This window comes from Harmonia axyridis, chromosome 4 (genome assembly GCF_914767665.1).
Source record: "Harmonia axyridis chromosome 4, icHarAxyr1.1, whole genome shotgun sequence".
In the NCBI taxonomy this organism is placed as follows: domain Eukaryota; kingdom Metazoa; phylum Arthropoda; class Insecta; order Coleoptera; family Coccinellidae; genus Harmonia; species Harmonia axyridis.
This window is the reverse complement of record NC_059504.1, coordinates 15,033,525-15,054,342: the sequence shown is the minus strand read 5'-3', so window position 1 is coordinate 15,054,342 and position 20,818 is coordinate 15,033,525. Positions and strand designations below refer to the sequence as shown.

The window sequence follows — 20,818 nt, the reverse complement described above, 5'->3', positions numbered from 1 at the left end:
TCAATATTACTTTCTCAAATCAAAAGGCACGGAAAAAGGGAAAGAAATGGATTCACAACAATTTTCCGGTTTTCAATGACAATCATGGACGCCTTATCGTTTTTCAATAATTTTCATTTTGCCCCACTAAGAAAAATTTTTGCGGGCGTCCATGCCTCCAACAGAATGAAATTTTTCATTTTAATATTTTGTATTCATAATTATAAATCCAATACAAATAATTTATTTGGAACAAATTGAGAATCGAATACATTCTGAAAGCCAGGCTGCTATTATAGCTTGAGCTCACATACAGTCTATTCAGGAATTATTGACATCGAAGTAGGCCATGAACGTCTAGTCGCGGCTTTATTTCTGGTTACAAAAATATCACTAAAAATTGCTATGGTTCATCATAGAAATAACCAGTTTAAATTATTTTCATAATTTTTGTATCCGAAAGATCCTGAATTTTCGAAATTACGATTATTACGAAGGGACGCATACAGTCATGATTCCATAAATTGAAATTCAGATTATATAACGTAAAAATATAGTGAAATGCTATATCATTTCAAGGAAATCCAATGAAGAGATATCTATTCATTTAAGAGTCGCCCATGAAAGATCCCATTGAAGATCATTAAAATATGCATATTCCTTTTCACCAAAGGCTCTTCAAAAATTGTTGCATTACTGATGGACACTGGATACCAACCTGCTTGCAAAATTCTTATCAAATAACTCTTATGGATCATTTTAACTGTGGTGTCTCAACTGGTGAAGAAAACAGAAAAAACTGGTTGATAAATTTAAATAGTGTAGCTTAGTGAATGGAAGAGCCATATCATAATAAGACAGAAATAAAATTCAAAGAATCCATTTAGTATATGAAAAATTTTGACATCACAGTTGTACTGTAACTTTCAAAATTGGAACCAATTTATCAGCCGATGTGTAAATTACTTTCTAAAGTCACTATTTATTGAAACTGTTCATAACATGAATGATTGATTAAACTTGTATGAGAAATATAGGTACTATTTGTACTCAAGTTTTCTGTTTTTTATTGAAATGCTTTTATACTAGTTTCTGTTAAATTACATAAATTATTTTGCCCATAACAGCTTTAACTCACTCACTAAAAGCATTTTTGCATGAAATCATTTTTAATTTGTGAATTTCAAAATTTTATTGCATTCTATTATTATCTTCAAGTGGGTAAGAGGTGAAGAAATTCTTGGAAGTTACTCTTCTGAATATATTTTTTGATTAAATACTCAGTAAAATTCTATAATTGGAATTTATTAGATTTTTGGATTACTCATTGAAGAACAAAAAACAGATATAACAATGCTTAATTTCAATATAGAATATAAATAAACTATAGATGCAATGCCAAGACTTTGTTTAGCAATCCAATTATAAAATAATTCTCTCTTCATAGATTTATATAATCCTCATAATCACCACTGTCAAAACAAAACATCCAGGTAAAAATCTAAATATCCAGCATTCAAAATAGTGCTCCTTCTACTTTTACCCTTGAATATACTTGAAAAACATTCTGTTTTCTTTCTAGAGTCCACTGTTGAATAATGTTGGCATTTTCAAATAACCAAGTTTCGGTAATTCTTTACTTTAACGCCCCCTCGTATTTTTCAGTTTTTTGTTATTTTTCATTGAAAATGTGCATTTTACAATGATTCTTGATGTTTATCAATAAGAATTTTCCTTTTATTAACTGTTTGAACTTGTCACCAATTAAGTTTATGTAATGTTGTCTTTGATTGATTAAAATCCAGATGCTTTTTGGTCAAATTTCATCCAGGCTGATATATTGGTTGCTTTTGGCTCGGCTTCTGGTAACAATAAAATCATTCAATGATTCTTTGAAGGTGAAATCGTATTGCACAGGTTTTCTTCCACTAATAATCCAGGTTGTAATGATTTGCCTTTTTCTTTTTTCAAACAGTACTGTGAGAAATACTCAAATAAACTAATCAATGTGTGTTTGAAATTGATACAACTTTTAAGTTTCAAAATTTCTTCGATCAAAACCATTAACACAAACAAACTGAAATCTAACCTCCTGTCAATGACATTTCCAATGCCAACCCGAAATCTGCAATTCGAAATGTTACTGAATGAGCCAGTACCAACTTAATTTCGATTTTCCAAAGCCACCCGGGATGTCAATAATTCCTGAATGGACTGTATATCATCGTTCTAAGATGGTATTGGGGACTGGAGTACCAAAGAAAACTAAATGAAATAGACAAGAATAACAAGATCTGTTTAGTCTGACCAACACACTTGCCAGAAAACGAGCACAACTCCTTTCATTACTCCAGAACTTTTTTATTTTATAGGTGAATGTACCCACAAGAAAGAGTTTCGGGAGAAAAAAACCAAAAGAGAAACACTCTTCCTGTGTTGAATCATTCCAAAAATTTTCTTCGAAACTTTAGTATTGTGAGATCTAAGAAGTATCTAGATCATAGCAAGACTATGCTACACTTCCTCATCAGATTCCTTACAGGGCATTTCCGCCTAAGGAAGCACCTCAAGAGAATGAGTCTAGCCGAAAACGATGAGTACAGATTCTGCTGCAAGGAGGAAGTAATTCCAGATCACCTGGTGATGGAATACCTTGTCATCGCTAGCCAAAGCAAAAAATGCTTTGGACAAAGTTGTAGAAATTTGGAAGTAACCTCTTTGAGGCCATCCCAGATACTGGAGTTCATTAGAATTTGGAACTGGAGGACGAATTGTAGACTCTACGACGACTCATTGCGAGAACAGCTCGATGGGACACAAGAGACCATTAGGTTGCAGTGCAATGAAACCCTTCATAAATTTAAATGTAATGTAAATAAAGGGTGTTTTTTCAAAGCTATAGAACTTTAAATTGCAATAAAACAACGATGGCTTATCCGATTGACATGAATTTTATTTATCCGCAAGATAATCTTGTGGCATTACATTTTAAATATGATTTCTGGCATATGACCGCCACGGCTGGCTCGGATGTAGTCCAATCTGGACGTCCAATTTTCGATGACTTTTTCCAACAATAGTGGCCGTATATCGGCAATAACACGGCGAATGTTCTCTTCCAAATGATCAAGGGTTTGTGGCTTATCCGCATAAACCAATGACTTTACATAGCCCCACAGAAAGTAGTCTAGCGGTGTTAAATCATAAAATCTTGGAGGCCAATTCACAGGTCCAAAACGTGAAATTAGGCGGTCACCAAACGTGTCTTTCAATAAATCGATTGTGGCATGAGCTGTGTGACATGTTGCGCCGTCTTGTTGGAACCACAGCTCCTGTACATCATGGTTGTTCAATTCGGGAATGAAAAAGTTAGTAATCATGGCTCTATACAGATCACCCTTGACTGTAACGTTCTGGCCATCATCGTTTTTGAAGAAGTACGGACCAATGATTCCACCAGCCCATAAAGCGCACCAAGCAGTCAGTTTTTCTGGATGTAATGGTGTTTCGACATACACTTGAGGATTAGCTTCACTCCAATGCGGCAGTTTTGTTTGTTGACGTAGTCATTCAACCAGAAGTGCGCTTCATCGCTAAACAAAATAAAATGGACGTAGTGCGCGATACGTATTCCGCACAGAACCATTATTTTCGAAATAAAATTGCACTATTTGCAAGCGTTGTTCAGGCGTGAGTTTATTGATGATGAATTGCCAAACCAAACTGAGAATAAATCACTTGACAGCTGTTAAATCGGTCGCCATCTTGAACAGTAATGCTTGATATTCTAATTTCAAGAGGAATCCTAAAGCAATCATCCATGAATAGTGATGATTCAAATCATTACATATAAGTATGTAATAATTGTGGATAATATGCAATTCACATTATCACAACGAATTCACTACAATATTGATTGATAATATTATACGTTACTGCAGCTTCTTCAACTGAACTACGATACATTTTGGTACTAAATGCAATAATTAAATTTGTATTTAAATTATGATAGATTACTTATATGTATAGTAAGATCTTACAACTGAAACTATTCAATGATTTTGGTTGAGTTCAGCCAAGCAGGCTCTTGTCATTCATAACATGTCTTCACTTTCACAATCTATAAATCTGTGTATGTGTGAAGATGTGTGTACAATATAGGGAGTGCGTAAATTTACATTAATGTGAATGATTGGTTAAGCAATCTCTTGCAATCCGAATGAATTTATTGTATATGTCGTTAACTAGTAATTGCATGGAATATTATTATGTATTTAGTAGTCAAAATTGAATGAATTTCATAATAGATATGAGAAAGACGCCTTCATTTCATTTTGATATTTATTGAATATATATTGCATTTGAAATCTCTGAAAAAATTAAAATGGTTGATTACAAAAGTGTTTCATTTGATGAGAAAAATCTACAGTTAAATTTAATGAACAAAATGCAAAAGTCACCCTGTATCCCATCCCTAAATCTCAAGTCGATATGATTTTGCAGTCACGGAAATATCGGGTAATTTTTTTCCATATACTTCTTGAATTTTCTGGTTTCGTGATCGACATGAAATTTCGCATAAAAAAAGCTATAATAGGCCAATTGAAAAGACCCCGGTTTAACATTCGATTTTATTATTCAACATAGTTACCTTCGAGGGCGATACAGCGATTATAGCGATCTTCCAACTTTTCGATACCATTTTTATAGTACGATTTGTCTTTCGCTGCAAAATAGGCCTCAGTTTCGACGATTACTTCTTCATTGGCGCTAAATTTCTTTCCAGCGAGCACTCTTTTGATATCTGAGAAAAAAAAAGTCGCTGGTGGCCAGATCTCACGAATACGGTGGATGCAGAAGCAATTCGAAGCCGAATTTATGCAATTTTACAATTGTTTTCATTGATTTGTGACACGGCGTATTATCTTGATGAAACAGCACGTTTTTTTCTTCAAATGGGGCCGTTTTTTAACGATTTCATCCTTTAAACGATTCAATAACGCTATATAATGATCGCTCTTGATGATCGGGTCCTTTTGGAGGTAATCAATGAATATTATACCTTGCGTATCCCAGAATACTGATGCCATAACCTTATTTGCTGACTGTTGTGTTTTTTCTCGCTTTGGATTCGGTTCATCGTGTGCAGTCCTCTCAGTTGACTGTCGATTGGACTCCGGATTGAAATGATGGAGCCATGTTTCATCCATTGTCACATATCGACGTAAAAATTCATGTTTATTGCACTTAAACAGCTTCAAACACTGCTCAGTATCATTAATACGTTGTTGCTTTTGAACGATTGTGAGCTCGCGCGGCACCCATTTTGCACACAGCTTTGTGCTACATGTTCAGATGATATCTTCACAATGTCTGCTATATCCATCAAATTCTCTTTACGGTCATTCAAAATTATTTTGTGAACTTTTTTGATTTTTTCGTCGGTGACAGCCTCTTTTGGGCGTCCACTGCGTTCGCCACCTTCGGTGCTCATTTCACCTCGTTTAAACTTAGCATACCAATCAATGATGGTTGATTTTCCTGGTGCAGACTCCGGAAACTCATTATAAGCCAAGATTTCGCTTCAACTGTATTATTTCCTTTCAAAAAGCAATATTTCATCAGCGCACGAAATTCATTTTTTGCATTTTTTTTCAAATAACAAAAGTAGCTACACTCACAACGCAATATCTCACAAACTAATGGTCGGACTGCTGCCAAATTTTGAAACGCATCGTTTGAAGGTTGCTCGGGGACTTTTCAATTGGCCTAATATGTTCAGGCAATGAAAGCTCTAAGAGAAATAAATATTAAAATAATTTTGAAATGTTTTTGGGAATAATAATATGTATAGTATATTTGATAATGAAAAAAACAATCTGAACTGAGAATCAATGTCACAACGATTAATATCAATCAGAGAGCATATAATTCTCATTTGATCTTCATAGCCATAATTAATTCAGATAGTTCATTTCTCCTCAAGATAAATATTCAGGGTTTCAACTTCATTGATAGCTTCCTATCAATCATCTGCGGATCATTATTATACCAAAATTCCCCCGAAGTGATTATCATTAGATTAAAAAAGTTAATCTAAGTCGAGGAAGAGTAACAATTCTTGGAACTGAATAATTTCTATAGAATTGTTACTTTCAAAACAGCATCCAGTGGAGATGAATAGTAATTGACTTTCTCGATGTCTGTTATATTTTTTTTCCGTTTATATTGTTGTTATACAACAGTTCTTGCTGATAATTCGCTAAGGTACCGTATCAAAGAATTAAATTGACGGAAATCATTCGACTTCAGATGTTTAATTCATGAAGATGCATTTAGAAAGGGGTCTGTTGCAATTTTGGAATATAAAATTTGATCAGCACTGAAATAACGAATATCGAAAGTATTCTAATCAATATATTATGATTTTTTTATTATTATTATTCAAGGTGTTGGCGAAAAAACTGTTCACGTAATTTTCGTTATGAAGAAAGAATAGTTTCTTGCTTAATTTTCATCTTATCCTAAGCGTAGGGTTTGTCGTGGAGCTTTGTCAATTCATTCAAAAAAATTACAGAAAAGCATTATACAGGATGTTTCCTAATTGAATGTCAATATTTATGAGGGATGAAAAAACTTTATATTTATTACATTTCTTACCAAAGTTCATCACTTGACTTTTTTCATTCCGATGCACGGTTTTCGCTTGAAAAAATAAAAACCGTTTCTATGCATGATCTTGACAATATCGTTAATACATACATACATATGACAATGGTGATATTGTCATATGTATGTATTAACGATATTGTTAAAATGTCTCTGCATGGTGAGGCAGAGAATTTTTTTTAGATGAAACTCGTGCGTCGGACTAAAAATTCAAAAGATCAAATTTGCTCATAATTGAATACAGATTTCATTTTTGATCATTTTTGAAAACTTTATCACCCTGTATCTCAAAAAGTGAGACGTTTAGGACATATGTTCATATGAAATTTTTTTCTTAAAATAGGCCCAAAAATCACCTCCATAAATATTGACATTCAATCAGGAAACACCCTGTATATTATATACCTTGAACTCATAGAAAAAAGATACAAAATTCCAATCTAACAAATGACATACTTTCTTCGATTACACATCCAAATTAGGAAAAAAGAATGTGGTACAAAAACATGCCTCTAGAGCCTTATAAATTCATTATCAACATGGACAATAACATCTGCGATAAATATTAGAATGAGAAGGAAAAAGTTCTAAAAAACGAAACATTTCCATAGAGCATCGCCATTTCAGCGTTGGTTGAAAAGGGGGTAAAATTACAAAATTACAGGTCATTCGAGTGCACACTGCTTAAAATAATACATATCTACAACTAGATGCAGAACATCATTTGAAACTTATTCAAAATCTTAGATAGAACAAGAACAGTTATACAAGATGAGTCATTGGTGCTCGATAGCTCGATAACTCTTGGAAATTTTGAACTAGGAGAATGATTAAAATTTTGACGGAATCGACAGCACTCAGCGCATAAGCTTAAATTATTTTTGAATTATTTATCTACAAGCTGGTCCGAAAGCGGTGAAACACGATACCATCTCCGTTTTTTGAAATGAGAATGCCCAATTTCTATATCATAATCTCCATGTAATCCTGAATTCGAAATACTCCACTTGTCATCATTTATTTGTGGTTATTTTTTGACGTTGGCCCTTTTTCTAATAATGTCATGGATTTAAAATTTCAAACTGAAGATGGTATGTTTTATTGAAAATCGTTCGAGAGAATTGTACGATTTTTTTTCATTGAATTCCTGAAAAGTTCTCCAGTCTTCTGCAAATTCACATATCACTCTACAGGTAGTCCGAAAGACCTTGCAATTTTCAAAAAATGTCAGTAAGTCAAACAGTTTTGCAGACATCTGAGCAGATCATATGAACGATAAATATTTATGAGACTTTTTGATGATTTCTTTGATTTGGCTCATCTTTAATTGATATTATCAGTAGGTGTAATGTTTTTTTTTGCTTTCCACAGAGTGTCTACAATTTTTGACTCACTAATGAAGAATTTGTGGTAAAAGTCAATTCTGTCTGTCCGTAAATAAACAAGGCAACTTTTGAAAAAGGTACCTCAATATTATCATGATCTACCTAATCACAAACAAAAATCCATCTAAAATAAGCCTCCCCCAATTGTGTAGATCTTTGTGATGAGTCATCTGAAAAACGAGTTTCTCCATCCTTGTTCTTATTTCATACAGGAAGATACACTTGCACTTTCGCGATATATAATAGAGATTCCGCCTGATGTTGGAATTAATAGCTGTGAGCAATATTTGTTCAAACTATCAAACGGAACAGCCAACCCGTAATTCAGCAGGAAATAATGCAACAACCTCTAACAGTCTCCACTTTTTACACTAACCATCACCTGACATATTCGATTCAGAAAGTAATTATCTTCAGGCAACATTACGGATTTCCTATATGACTTTTGACAATAATGGGAATAACTGTCCCCCTATCTCCAAGGAAATAGAGCAATCTAAAATTTATTAGGTACTGCGGGTATTTTTAGAATATTTTGAACTACCTTGATCGAATCATTTTCAAAGCGCCAATCACACTTTATCGTCTCTTATGAACTCGTCAAGTAGATTTCATGAAGAAAAAAAATAACATTGGCGTTTATATCTATTGATAAAATTAAAGAACATCAAAAGGGATAATAACAACTGATAATAATTGAACAATTTTACAATTTATGAAAAATGATATTTACAGAAAATCCACTTTCTCCAGAAATATTAATATTTTTTTATAATTGCTGATTGACATATTGTGTTTACTTGCAAGATTGTTGCCGTAGTTGTTTGGAAACAATGACCAGTGTAATTTTGAGGGTTCTTTAATTTTAGTAATGTTGCAATTTTTAAAGGAATTTTGGCGATTGTGTTTTTCCAAATCATGTTTACAGATGATTTTTCTTTATAATAATTGACAAGAATCTAGAATAGGGTGTTTTCGGCTGCCGTGAAGGTTTATTTTTTTATATAAAGCCAAAACAGACACTTCGCTAATTGTTTTATTAAAAAGATTGAATATTCATTTTTTTGGGATTTTCTAACTGGAATATTAAATATGACCATTTCATTAAGGTCTTTCACGTCCATTTCAACTAATTCATCGCATCTGCAAACTGCCCAAATGCCAAATAATAATGCGATCTGAAGAGAAAGTTGAAAAAAATAAATAAAATTTTCAATTTGCCCTCATTTTTTAAATTAAATCATTTTATGAAGAGTGCTTCCAAAGAAACTAATAAATATTGGAATAAAAAATACTTACTTTCATATGCAAATAATCTCCATCCGGAGTCTCTGCTAAAAATCTTTAAATTTTTCCTTTTTCTAAAGTCAATTATTCCTTTGGAACATAGCCGCTGGTTTCTTTTTTGAGGAAGGCTGATTTCAGAGACTTGATGTCTATATTGTCTCTTATGTTAAGTACCGACTCCAACAAGCTATATTTGCTCCATAATGTCTATAATGTTAATACTTTTGCAAATTGCAAAAAATATATAAGCATTGCATTTTCGGAAACCTTTTTAATTCCGCGCTGGGTCATTCTTTGAAAATATCGCTCTTTCGATTTCGCAGGCAGCAGATTTGAGGACACTTGTTCCGCCTCTTCAGCGAGATTTTTCATTTTCTCTTCATCCTCGCTAAAACTCATAAGCGCAAAATAAATCACAAATAAATTCGAAAAGTAAAGAAAGCAACAGTTATGCTTGTTTTTATTGTCGGTATTATCATAATATCAACTAAGCAATATCAATACAAATCAAAACACGATGCTAACGCATCACGTACTTCATAATTTCAAATTTGGGATGTCCATGCATCATGTACTATAGTACATAATTTTGGAGAGAAATTTAGTGAAAAGGTAGTAGAACAAAAATATTCAGGGTGTCTACTTTAAAAAGTCGAAGACTTCAGGCAAGATTCTACATGTGATTTTCAACAAAAAATGTCCTATAACACATAGTCGGAATATTGACGGTAATTGTTCAATACAACATTTTGTGTTTGTACGAAATATATCAATTTTTTTTTTTATAAAATCAATCACACTCTTGTTATCCTTGTAGCCTCATCAAATTTGATCACATATCTGGCGTGGTAGGCAGATAAACATAACTTTTCTTAGGTGAACAATACAAATCATATTCTTCTAATAGGTTTATCGATGAAAAATGAATGATTCTGAACATGTTTTCTTTTCAGCAAAAACTACCCCATTTAGTGATCTTTCAAATTACATATAACTTTAGTACTAGCTGTTTGTTTTCTGCCTCAATATCATGGCTAACATGATAACAACGAAAAATAAGGAATTATTCGAACCGTTTAAAAAAAACACGTAATTAAGAATATTCTGAAATATCAAATCAACCTCTTTTGTGCCTACTGAGTGTAGCTTTTATTTGAACATAATGTATAGATGCCTTCAAACCACAAATGTGGAAGTATGCAATCATTACATTTTCATCTTTTTTCTTGGCGAAAATCCATGAAACTTCTGAAGGGTATTCATATTTTCCCTTGAATTCATTCGTCGACAAGTTCAAGATGGCATTTTCTGTAAAAAAAATAATTCAATCGCCACAATTATAATCGAAGATTTTAGCTGATTAATGTTCAAAGCAATTTTGATCTGATAACCCCCTAAAAACCTAGTCCCAGAATCTCATAGAACTGACTAATTCGTTTCGAATTTTTCAGTTAATTGCATGGAGTATTGAAGAAATAAGAAGATCCAAGGAGATACAAGCAGGAAAGTATATTCGTGGGGTGTCAAGATAATGACAAAGAGATGCAGAATTTTTGGTTCTTTTTAATTTGTTGAGTTCAATAATAACATCGATTTCATCCAAAGAAGATTATTTCGAATGCAATAAGTCCTTTTTGGTACCGATATGTAATTCCATATCGAAAAGGAAGAAATTCTATTCTTCCAAACGTTAGTTTAGTCCAAATTGGTCTCCTGATTTCAATAGTTTTAAAACCCTGTAAATTGTACTGTAACTTGTTCACTTAATGAGGTAAAAACATCGAATATATCCTTCCAAATATGCATTCGTTTTTTTATTATGTTTTTGTTTCCTGAAGAAAATTTCACCAAAAAATATGTTACAAGACAAGTCATTTTACAGGTCGATTGAAGATACATGCATAATTTCTCTAAAAATATACATATTGATAAGAATATGAACAAAAGCAAAAAAGTTTCCGACTTCAGGTATGTACTTTTCTCTTTGTATTCTCAAACCTAATCATATCTCAGTTGAATTGTGATATAGTGATATTCTATTTGATATTCGCATGTGCACCATGTTAACGTTCTGTAGGTACAGGGTGTTTCACTTAAGCGGATCACTGGTTTTTGTGACTTATCCTTTGAGCAATATTGAAAAGTAACCCATCACAATGATAGTATTTTTCACGGGCTATCCGAATATCTTATCGGAAAAACTATCAAACCAAGGCATGGGAAGTTATTGAAGAAGAAAAATTTTTTTTTTACAAATTTGTCTGGTTTTCAAAATGAGAAGAAAACAATTTCTCACCAATTGTTTCTACATTTGAACATCTGATTTTCTCAAAAACAACAAATTTTTTTTTGTGACGTGTCACTTTTCAATATTGCTCAAAGTTTAAGCCACAAAAACCAGTGACCCGCTTACGTGAAACACCCTGTACCTACCCCAAATTCCATTCGATATGATCGATGATGAATTCAACTGAATAAGAAAACGCACAAATTTGGAAACCATCGATTCGGTGTTTAGTTGAAAAAATTACACATGGATGATCCCGAAGATTAGATCAGTTCAATGATTTTGATCATCTTCCTCTTGCATTACAGGGGGGAAGCTAAATTGTGTACATTAAGTGAGGAGAAAGGGGAACCAAGGCTCATTCTAGAAGTATAAAAACTCATCTCTTGCAAACTTGAGTCAGTTCACTCCTTTGGATTAGATAATCATGAAGGTAGAGTCTTCTATTCACAGTTTTATAATGTGCAACAATTAACCAGAAATGGTGTACAAGTGATATTGTGTTTCGTAACAATGACAGAGCCTGCATGCATACGGCATCTGATGATTTATCGGATCCATTCGAGAGATGAATCGTTGACCTTTTTGTTGTTCTCTTAGATTTGTTTGGTTATACGATGTTGTAAACTGTTGTAATTTTTGGGTCACTTCAAAAGCATTGCCAAATCCAACGAAAACTGCGTTCGTAGGTTGAATTTCAAAAAATCAAAATTTCGATAGGAATAAAACAATAAAAACAAACAGCAAATGTACACCATCAGACTTTACCAAATTTTGATTTAATACCATTGATGAATATTAGAATTTTTCAAATTGTTGAGCATTGTTGATAACTCTCTTTTTATTCTTCGATATATCTGAATCATCGTTGAGTTGTGATGTGTTGTTAATATTTTTTTTACTAATCTATTCTAGGTATTCGTTTGCCTTCTCGCCTTAACGGCGTTAGCTGAATACAGCCAAGGTAAGCATACTTTTAAGAATTTTTTAGACTTAGGAATAATTAGAGGCAATTTTAACAATCTAATGAATAATAAGTTCAAAAAAAGTTTAGTCGATTTTTCTGATTGAATTAAAAAAAACGATAATCTTTTAAATTATGCACAAGAAAATCCGGTTACTCTATGTTTGAATCATGTTGTTTTTTTCCCGATTAATGGTCAAACCAACATTCATTCATTCGCCTGAATAGTAGATATATTTTTTCAGTTTTTTTGGATTATGAAGCTTATTTTTGATCAACTCAACTTTTTTTCAAAATGTGTTACTTATAACCACTATTTTTTTTGTAATTTTACTTCATCTTTTGTTACTTATTTAATTGTACTGATGCAAAATTTTGATATCAAAAATGTAGAACAGAACGTACAATTACCTCAAGAAGAAAATAACATTTTTCAAGGTTTGCGCCTCTGAACAAAACATTAGTTTATGGTAACAGACATCTATGAGAAATTCCGCCCACAAATAGGCATGGAAATAGGTACTAAAACAAGTTTTCTTGTCTATTCTGGGCTGATTTCTGAAATATTTCTGACACAATCACACACTACTTTTTTGACGCTTGTTTCAGAGCTTATTACAGTGCTGCATACATTGAACATTTTTTGAGGTTATATTCTGTTAGTAAATGTTTGACAGATTTACACCTCATTTTCTTGTTATTATAATAGAAAATAGGCACGAAAAAGGGCTGAAGCTTAATAAAAATGTACATATTATGTTATTACAAAAGAGTCTGTTTCATATTATTGGTACGGTTATTGGGGCTCTGAAATGGGCACGATAAAAGGCATATCGTTATAAGAATTTACATATGATCGTGTTATTACAAAACAGCTTTTTTATAATATTGATGAGGCTTTTGAGGCTCTGAAATAGGCACGAAAAAAGACATATCGTAATAAGAACCTGAATATCATCACGTAATTACAAAAGAGCCTGTTTTATATTTTTGGTACGGTTATTGAGGCTCTGAAATAGGTACGAAAGAAGGCATATCATACTAAGAATTTACATATCATCATATCAATACAAAAGAGCCTGTTTTATATTTTTGAAACGGTTATTGAGGCACTGAAATAGGCACGAAAAAAGACATATCGTGATGAGAATTTACATATGTTTTTTCATGTTATAAAAAAAGCCTATTTTATAATATTGGTACGGTTATGAGGGCTCTGAAATAGGCACAAAAGTCACATCTTCACATGTTATTATATATAAAACAGCCTGTTTGATATTAACGATTTTTTTCAGCCGGCTTCATAAGTGGAGGAGGCGGCGGATATGGAGGCGGTGGAGGTGGATGGAAATCAGGAGGAGGAGGAGGAGGGGGCTGGCCTTCAGGTGGAGGCGGTGGTTGGAAATCAGGCGGAGGCGGGGGCGGTTGGCCTTCAAGTGGAGGAGGCGGTTGGAAGTCAGGAGGAGGAGGAGGAGGCGGCTGGCCTTCAAGCGGGGGCGGCGGCTGGAAATCTGGAGGAGGTGGAGGATATGGAGGAGGAGGTGGAAGTGGTTGGAAATCTGGTGGGGGCGGCGGTTACGGAGGCGGCGGCGGTGGGGGATATGGAGGCGGAAGTGGGGGAGGACAAGTGGTTAAGATAATCAAAATCATCGTACCGGCTGAGAGCATTGGAGGAGGTGGTTATGGAGGCGGCGGTCACGGAGGTAGTGGAGGAGGAGGAGGATATGGAGGAGGCAGTGGATGGAAATCTGGAGGAGGTGGAGGTAAATGCAAATATTTTATCACTAAATACGTTTAAAAAAATCACAAAACAAATAACACATATGAAGAGTGTTCTCAAATTCCAATTCATTTCTTTGATTTGAAATCAAATTGTAGTCAGTGACCAAGTTATGTAGAAGATCTACATCGCTATGAACAGTATGAACAAATGTCATTTGTGTCCAATAAGTTATGTCCATATAGTAGTAAACATAGATAGAGGGAGTATTTGCAATTTTTACATGTCCCCAACATGGTTAGATTACGTAGTCGGATTGTGATATATTTTCGAAACCATAATTTTACTATATCGTTATGAATGTATATTATATTGAATGATATATATTTATTTGAGTGATTCCCGATTAAATATGCAAATTTGAATATTTGGAATCCGATATTTTTCCTAATTGTCGAATTTATAATAAGCCAAAAATTATTTTTTTTTCTATCTACCTGCTGAAATCCAAGGTTTGGCAACTTTTGCTCTTCTAGTGTCATCGGCTGTTTCACGACGTTTGGCGCGCTTGAAGTTTGTTTTCTGAATTCCTGACATATTTAGGCATTTATTTCAATATAGTTTGAGTTAATATGAAACATTGATTCACTATGGGACATAAATAGTGCTTTCTTTGTGGAGAAACTCACAAATTGAGTGAAATATCATATCACTGACATGTTTTCATTTCCGCGCGCTTCATGTCAAATTTGATAGTTCATGTTGGGGACAAAATTTGATTACTGAAAATGACTTATGCTCCCTTTATCTATGTTTATTACTCTGAGGTGGACACTTTTCAACAATGTTTAGAAATTGTTGAATTGTTTCATCAAAATCAGTGTCATTTGTGAATTCTTAGAGATATTTGATAATAGTTCTTGGACGATACATTCAGTTAATCGACTCACTATTTGGCTTTCAGAATTGAAAGTTGTGCCAAGTACGGCTCAGTTTTTGGTACTTGTATCACCCTCAAATTTGTCCATAATACGAGGAATACTGAGACGATTTGAATTTCTGTCAGTGTTCACAAATGAGCATTTCGATCAAACAATTTTTTAATATTTCCTCGATTAATTTAAATGTTGTTTGTGGGTAAAAGAAGCTTGTTTGATTTGTAAAGAAGCACTTTTTGTGTCTAGACTGTTTCGTCCACAATATCCCTTGAAAAAGGCATACTTTCACTGGTTACAAAAACATATACTTTTTTCACATTTTTTTTTCTAATAAAATTAATTTTTTCAAGGTTGGTCTTCCGGAGGTAGTGGATGGTCTTCTGGAGGAGGTAATGGAGGAGGATGGTCTTCCGGAGGAGGTAATGGAGGAGGATGGTCTTCCGGAGGCGGTAGTGGAGGCGGATGGAAATCTGGAGGTGGTAAGTTAGACCAAAATTCAGCATAGCCTTCATAAAAAAGCCATTATAATGCTTACACAATCGCACTTGCCTAGATGAAGATCCTACACCCGTTGAATATCTCTTATGCTGTGCTTGAAAAGTTTCAAATTCAATATGATTCAGATATCATCGTAAGATATTGAATTTGTATTTTGTAATTTATCGAAGGGTAACTGAAGGTAAAAGAAAAAGCAAAAATTGGATTCTCACAATTTTTGCTTTTTTGTTACCCTCAGTTTGAAATTAGTACTATGTAGTATCCCCTAACATGTAGATCCATATGTATACAGGATGTTTCCAAATTGAACGTGAACCTTGAAGGAGGTGTTAGTATCACTCATTTGCTGTCGATTGAGCTATATTGATTGATAACCGAAAATCCACAGTTTCCGAGATATTTGAGTTCTTGTGTTTATTAAAAAATTTCTCACCTTACTTCATTTTTCGTCAATTTTCTCTACGTTGACCAAGTTTGATTTGAATTTTGGATTATTTTGATCAGAAAAGGATATGATATGTATGAAAAAAGCAAAACTATGTTGTATTAGATGTTGAATAAGAATCAGTATGATTTGAAAATTGGTATATGAAGAAAAGAATAGTAAATTTCTAATATCAATTCGCCTGCAACTTTCGAATTCCACAATTTATGTCTGACAAAATTATTTTGAAAACTTGCCAAATGCTTCTCTATTTCCTGAAAAATTTTTCGTTGGAATGCAGGCACTAGTTTTGTTTCAGCAGATTTTGATTTGAAAGGGAAAAGAAGCAAAGAAAGGAAAGTAATGAATATTTTTTATTGCAATTAAACTCAAAATTTCAGTAGAAAATGTATTCATAAATTATGTTTGAAATGACCTCCACCATTCCTTATACAAGCACGTGCCCTCTTTCTTATTTCTTTAGTTGTTACTTTCCGCCTGAAATTTACTCTCAATAATGTCGCTGTTTCGTCTATTCTAACGGTGTTAGATCCGGACTTTTCGCTGGCCACAAAAATAATCCAAAGTTATAATCAAATTATATGGCCTAAACGACAGCAAATGAGTCATACTAACACGTCCTCCAAGGTTCTCGTCTAATTTGGAAACAGCCCTTATATTTTGCACATTTGTATATTTTGCACCTTCTAACAAAAATTACCACTACTTACTATGAAGGTAGTGGATGGTCTCCTGGTGGTTATGGAAACGGAGGACATGGACATGGTGGCCACGGTAACGGCATTTACAGTGGCTACGGAAGTGGTAACGGATGGCATTCAGGAGGAGGTAAACACATCAGAATATTCCAAAGTCTATACAAGACTCTTCTTTTCCTAATTTCATAGGAATTCAATGTCAATTCTCTTCTCCGATTTCTCTTAATTTCGAAACATTGTTCGAAAAATTAATCTAAAAACCATTTTCACGTTTGAATTATGTACTTTTTTCATCTTCTTTATGAATTTTTAACATCTTCTGCTCGTGTTTTTCATTTATTCTTAATATCTTGGTATTACCCATCTCTTTTTGAATGTCTTTTTCTTTTCTGTTCAATATATCTTCTCATTTTTACCCTTATTTGTTTTCAAATTTCGTGAGTATTTTTTTTTTCATTTGAGATTTCAAATAGTACCATACTTTATTCCAATCTATTATTTATCAGATGAATACTGATTTCTGATTTCATTTTACTTGTGGTACACATTATTCATTTGAAATTTCATTATTTGTATGATAATTTCGTGAAGAATCGCATTTTAGATCCATATGATTTTCGTTTCTTCGTCTCTTATTGCAAATCCAACTACAGCCAATAACCTCGCAAATATGTCAATATACTGAAAGACTGATCTTGGTCGTGTCCGGTTCTCATCACTCCTCTGGTTCTTCTCCTTTCCATCGCTCTTCAGACATTTCCTCAGCTTTCTAGTTGTACCTAAAAGAAATTCCTTATGCATTAAATTGTACTTCTCGATGTTTTTCGAATATTTTTATAATTATTACGTTATAGGTGGAGGAGACTGGAGCTCAGGTGGCAGTGGATGGAGTAGTAGCGGTAAGATTTATATTTCAATGCACTTTAGAATATACAGAATGTTTCCGAAAAGATTTTAAGCATTTAGGATATTTTGTTTTGTTCTGAGTTAATTTGCTTTCAAGTTTTTTCCTGTTGAAGATATAATTCTCCAGAGATTGGAATAACTTAAATAATTACTGAATTTATGTTTGATTTCATCGGACACCTAGCCTACTTAGTTAATATATGTCAAATTTGACGGTAGCCGACAGAATTTTTTTATTAAGTAATAACATCAAACACTAAATTTTTTTGTGGTCAAACCAAAACTTGTAGATGGAAAAGTCAAGATACAAAAAGCTTATCAAATCTTCTTGAATGAATTGTTTTAAAAAATGTTGCATCACCAGGAATTTTCGATGCAAAATATACTTAGTAGAGATCGGTTTTTCCACCTCTTTATGGTGGTTAATTCTGAATTGAGGCTACCAGACATCATCCTTTCAAATTATTCCATATAGAATATATAATGAATAAAATATGAAGGGGCAATAACTTGTAGAGAAACGAACTCAGAACAAAAAATGATGAAAAAACCTCTATAATTTGATTACTTTCTTATATTTTTTGCATCAATTTAGAAACTTTGTTTCACGCCAGATAGTGTTGTGACCTCATTATCATGCATTTTTATGCTGTTCTTTAATAATACGAACTTCTAAAATATTGAATACGAAGAAGGTCATCATTTAATTGAATCGAGTGTCATTTCCTGATTCTCATATTGAATAATCCGTGCAGAAAAATCTTCTTTTCATTTGAATTTCATATTAATATTTTATTACCCAATTTATTATTCCTCCATAAGAATAAAAACGTAGACTATTCAAATTAGTAATTATAATAGAGTTCATTACTTTTCTGATTTACTAATATAAGAGTTTAAATTAATATGGAACAATATACGTAGACTATTCAAATTAGTAATTATAATAGAGTTCATTAGTTTTCTGATTTACTAATATAAGAGTTTAATTTATTATGGAACAATATGCAGGAAAAAATGCCTCTTCAAGTGATAATAGTGATCTGATAAAGAAAAAAAAATTAACACGAATCAGTTTTATGGTTGAAACTCTAATGTTCCCCATCATAAATATTATTTTTAAACAAAAGATATATCAAAAAATATATTATGAAGGAGGTTATCAAATTTATATAAATTTCCAATGTTTTTTAAATTGACACCATTTTTTTTTTGCAGGATGGGACTGAACCTGAACGTCACACCCCATGATGATCGATGCATCGTTGTTTCCCAAAAATATTTTTGTAAATATATAAAAAATCTCCACACCTTTCATTTTCCCCTCGAAATTCACAAACTATCTTTTCGATGTCATGAAATTGATGTAAATGTGTAAATAATATAAAGAATGTTACATTTCAGTGTAGATTTTCATTTTTCTGTGGATATTATTGATATTTATATCTTCCCAAGAAACAATATTGATAAACTTTAGCGATAAAGAATTTAGCGGGCTATTTCGAAGATATCTTCATTCCTTCATGTTTCTAATAAACCTTCAAAAAGTTTTGGCGAAGCATAAGGGGTCAATTTAAACACTTTAGATTGAAAAAAAATTATAATTATAATAACGAATACTGAAATAAATAAGAGTTAAAAGGTATTACCAGCACGTAGCTTTTCGCGTATCAGTCAATCTTTGGTATAGTATATCCAAAGTCAATTGAACTGGTCCATTAAAACGCTTGACCATAGATATCCTTTTGAAGTGGATATCCTGATCAGCTGAATACCGTGGTGCATTTGAAAGTATTTTTAGGCAATAATTTCACTGGCCCCAAAGAAATTTCTGGAAACTTGGACAACCCTTGTATATTCGAAATATTCAGCTTCCTCCAAGTGACTTTGGATTAGGGCTGGGACTTTTTTGCCTTTTTGTATTCGAATATTCATCCATAAACTTATTCGATTATTCGAATAATTCATTCAAACAACTATTCATGCTTAATTATTCATGAGTAGTCATGAATATTCAACTATTCGTTGATTATTCAGTGATTATTCAGTGATTATTCAATGATTATTCAGTGATTATTCAATGATTATTCAGTGATTAGTCAATGATTATTCAGTGATTAGTCAATGATTATTCAGTGATTATTCAATGATTATTCAGTGATTATTCAATGATTATTCAATGATTATTCAATGATTATTCAGTGAATATTCAGTGATTGAACTCATGTTTTAATGAACCAATAAAATTCGAGCGTTTTGATGAGTGAATATACCCTTTGCGACGTGGTATAATCGTTTTGGTGTTTTGCCTCTCGCCATATACGCTCTATTGGTGTGACGTCACACACCGCCATTTTTGGTTCTCCTGTCAGTGTTCGGAATCCAAACAAATAAATTGTCATTCAAATTAGTACGGTCTCGTTGAAGGAATTGGCTTCTTTTCATAAATAAGAGTATATGAGGAACGATTTCAGTATTAATTGATAGACAGAAGGAACGAGGTTAATACCAGTAATTTTGAATCCTGTATCATTCCCCAGATTTTGTAAAAAGCCGTGTTTATTAGTCGAACCTCAAGTTCGAACTTACGGCATTAATCTCATTTCTTCTGTCTATCAATTAATAGAAAAATCATTCCTCAAATAATCTTATTTATCAAAATTAGCCAATTTCTTCAACGACAACGTACTAATTTGAATGACAATTTGTTTGTTTGGATTCCGAACACTGACAGGAGTTTATTTATAACTTTGATTCAATTGTATCTATCAATTTCAATATTATGTAATTTCCAGTAATTTTAATATTAATAAAACGATTTGTCCGTAGTGAATCACAAAACCTTGTTTTAAACATTCCTGGATAGTGAGTCAAGTGATCATTCAAACTTTCATTCGTAACTTCATAAATATCCAACTACTCACTGAATAGAAAACTATTCACTGAATAATCAGTGAATACTCAACTATTCACTGATTATTCATGAATAGAAAAGTAGTCATTGATTATTCAACTATTCAGTGAATATTCATGATTATTCGA

General features: G+C 32.8%; 1 protein-coding gene across 2 annotated transcripts; it reads left to right on the top strand.

The window, feature by feature from the left end:
- The first annotated feature begins 11,790 nt into the window (after positions 1-11,790).
- Positions 11,791-19,179, top strand: LOC123678591 (glycine-rich cell wall structural protein 1.0-like). Of its 2 annotated transcripts, XM_045615715.1 has the most exons (7): positions 11,799-12,040; positions 12,523-12,571; positions 13,867-14,334; positions 15,580-15,708; positions 16,890-17,000; positions 17,725-17,769; positions 18,995-19,179. In XM_045615715.1, exons 1-7 carry the CDS (start codon positions 12,035-12,037, stop codon positions 19,003-19,005), a joined length of 819 nt encoding a protein of 272 aa, XP_045471671.1. In that variant the 5' UTR covers positions 11,799-12,034; the 3' UTR covers positions 19,006-19,179. The 2 variants fall into 2 exon arrangements, with proteins under 2 accessions (XP_045471672.1, XP_045471671.1); XM_045615716.1 differs by lacking the exon at positions 16,890-17,000 and having other exon boundaries at positions 11,791-12,040; positions 13,867-14,335; positions 15,578-15,708.
- Positions 19,180-20,818: the final 1,639 nt, after the last annotated feature.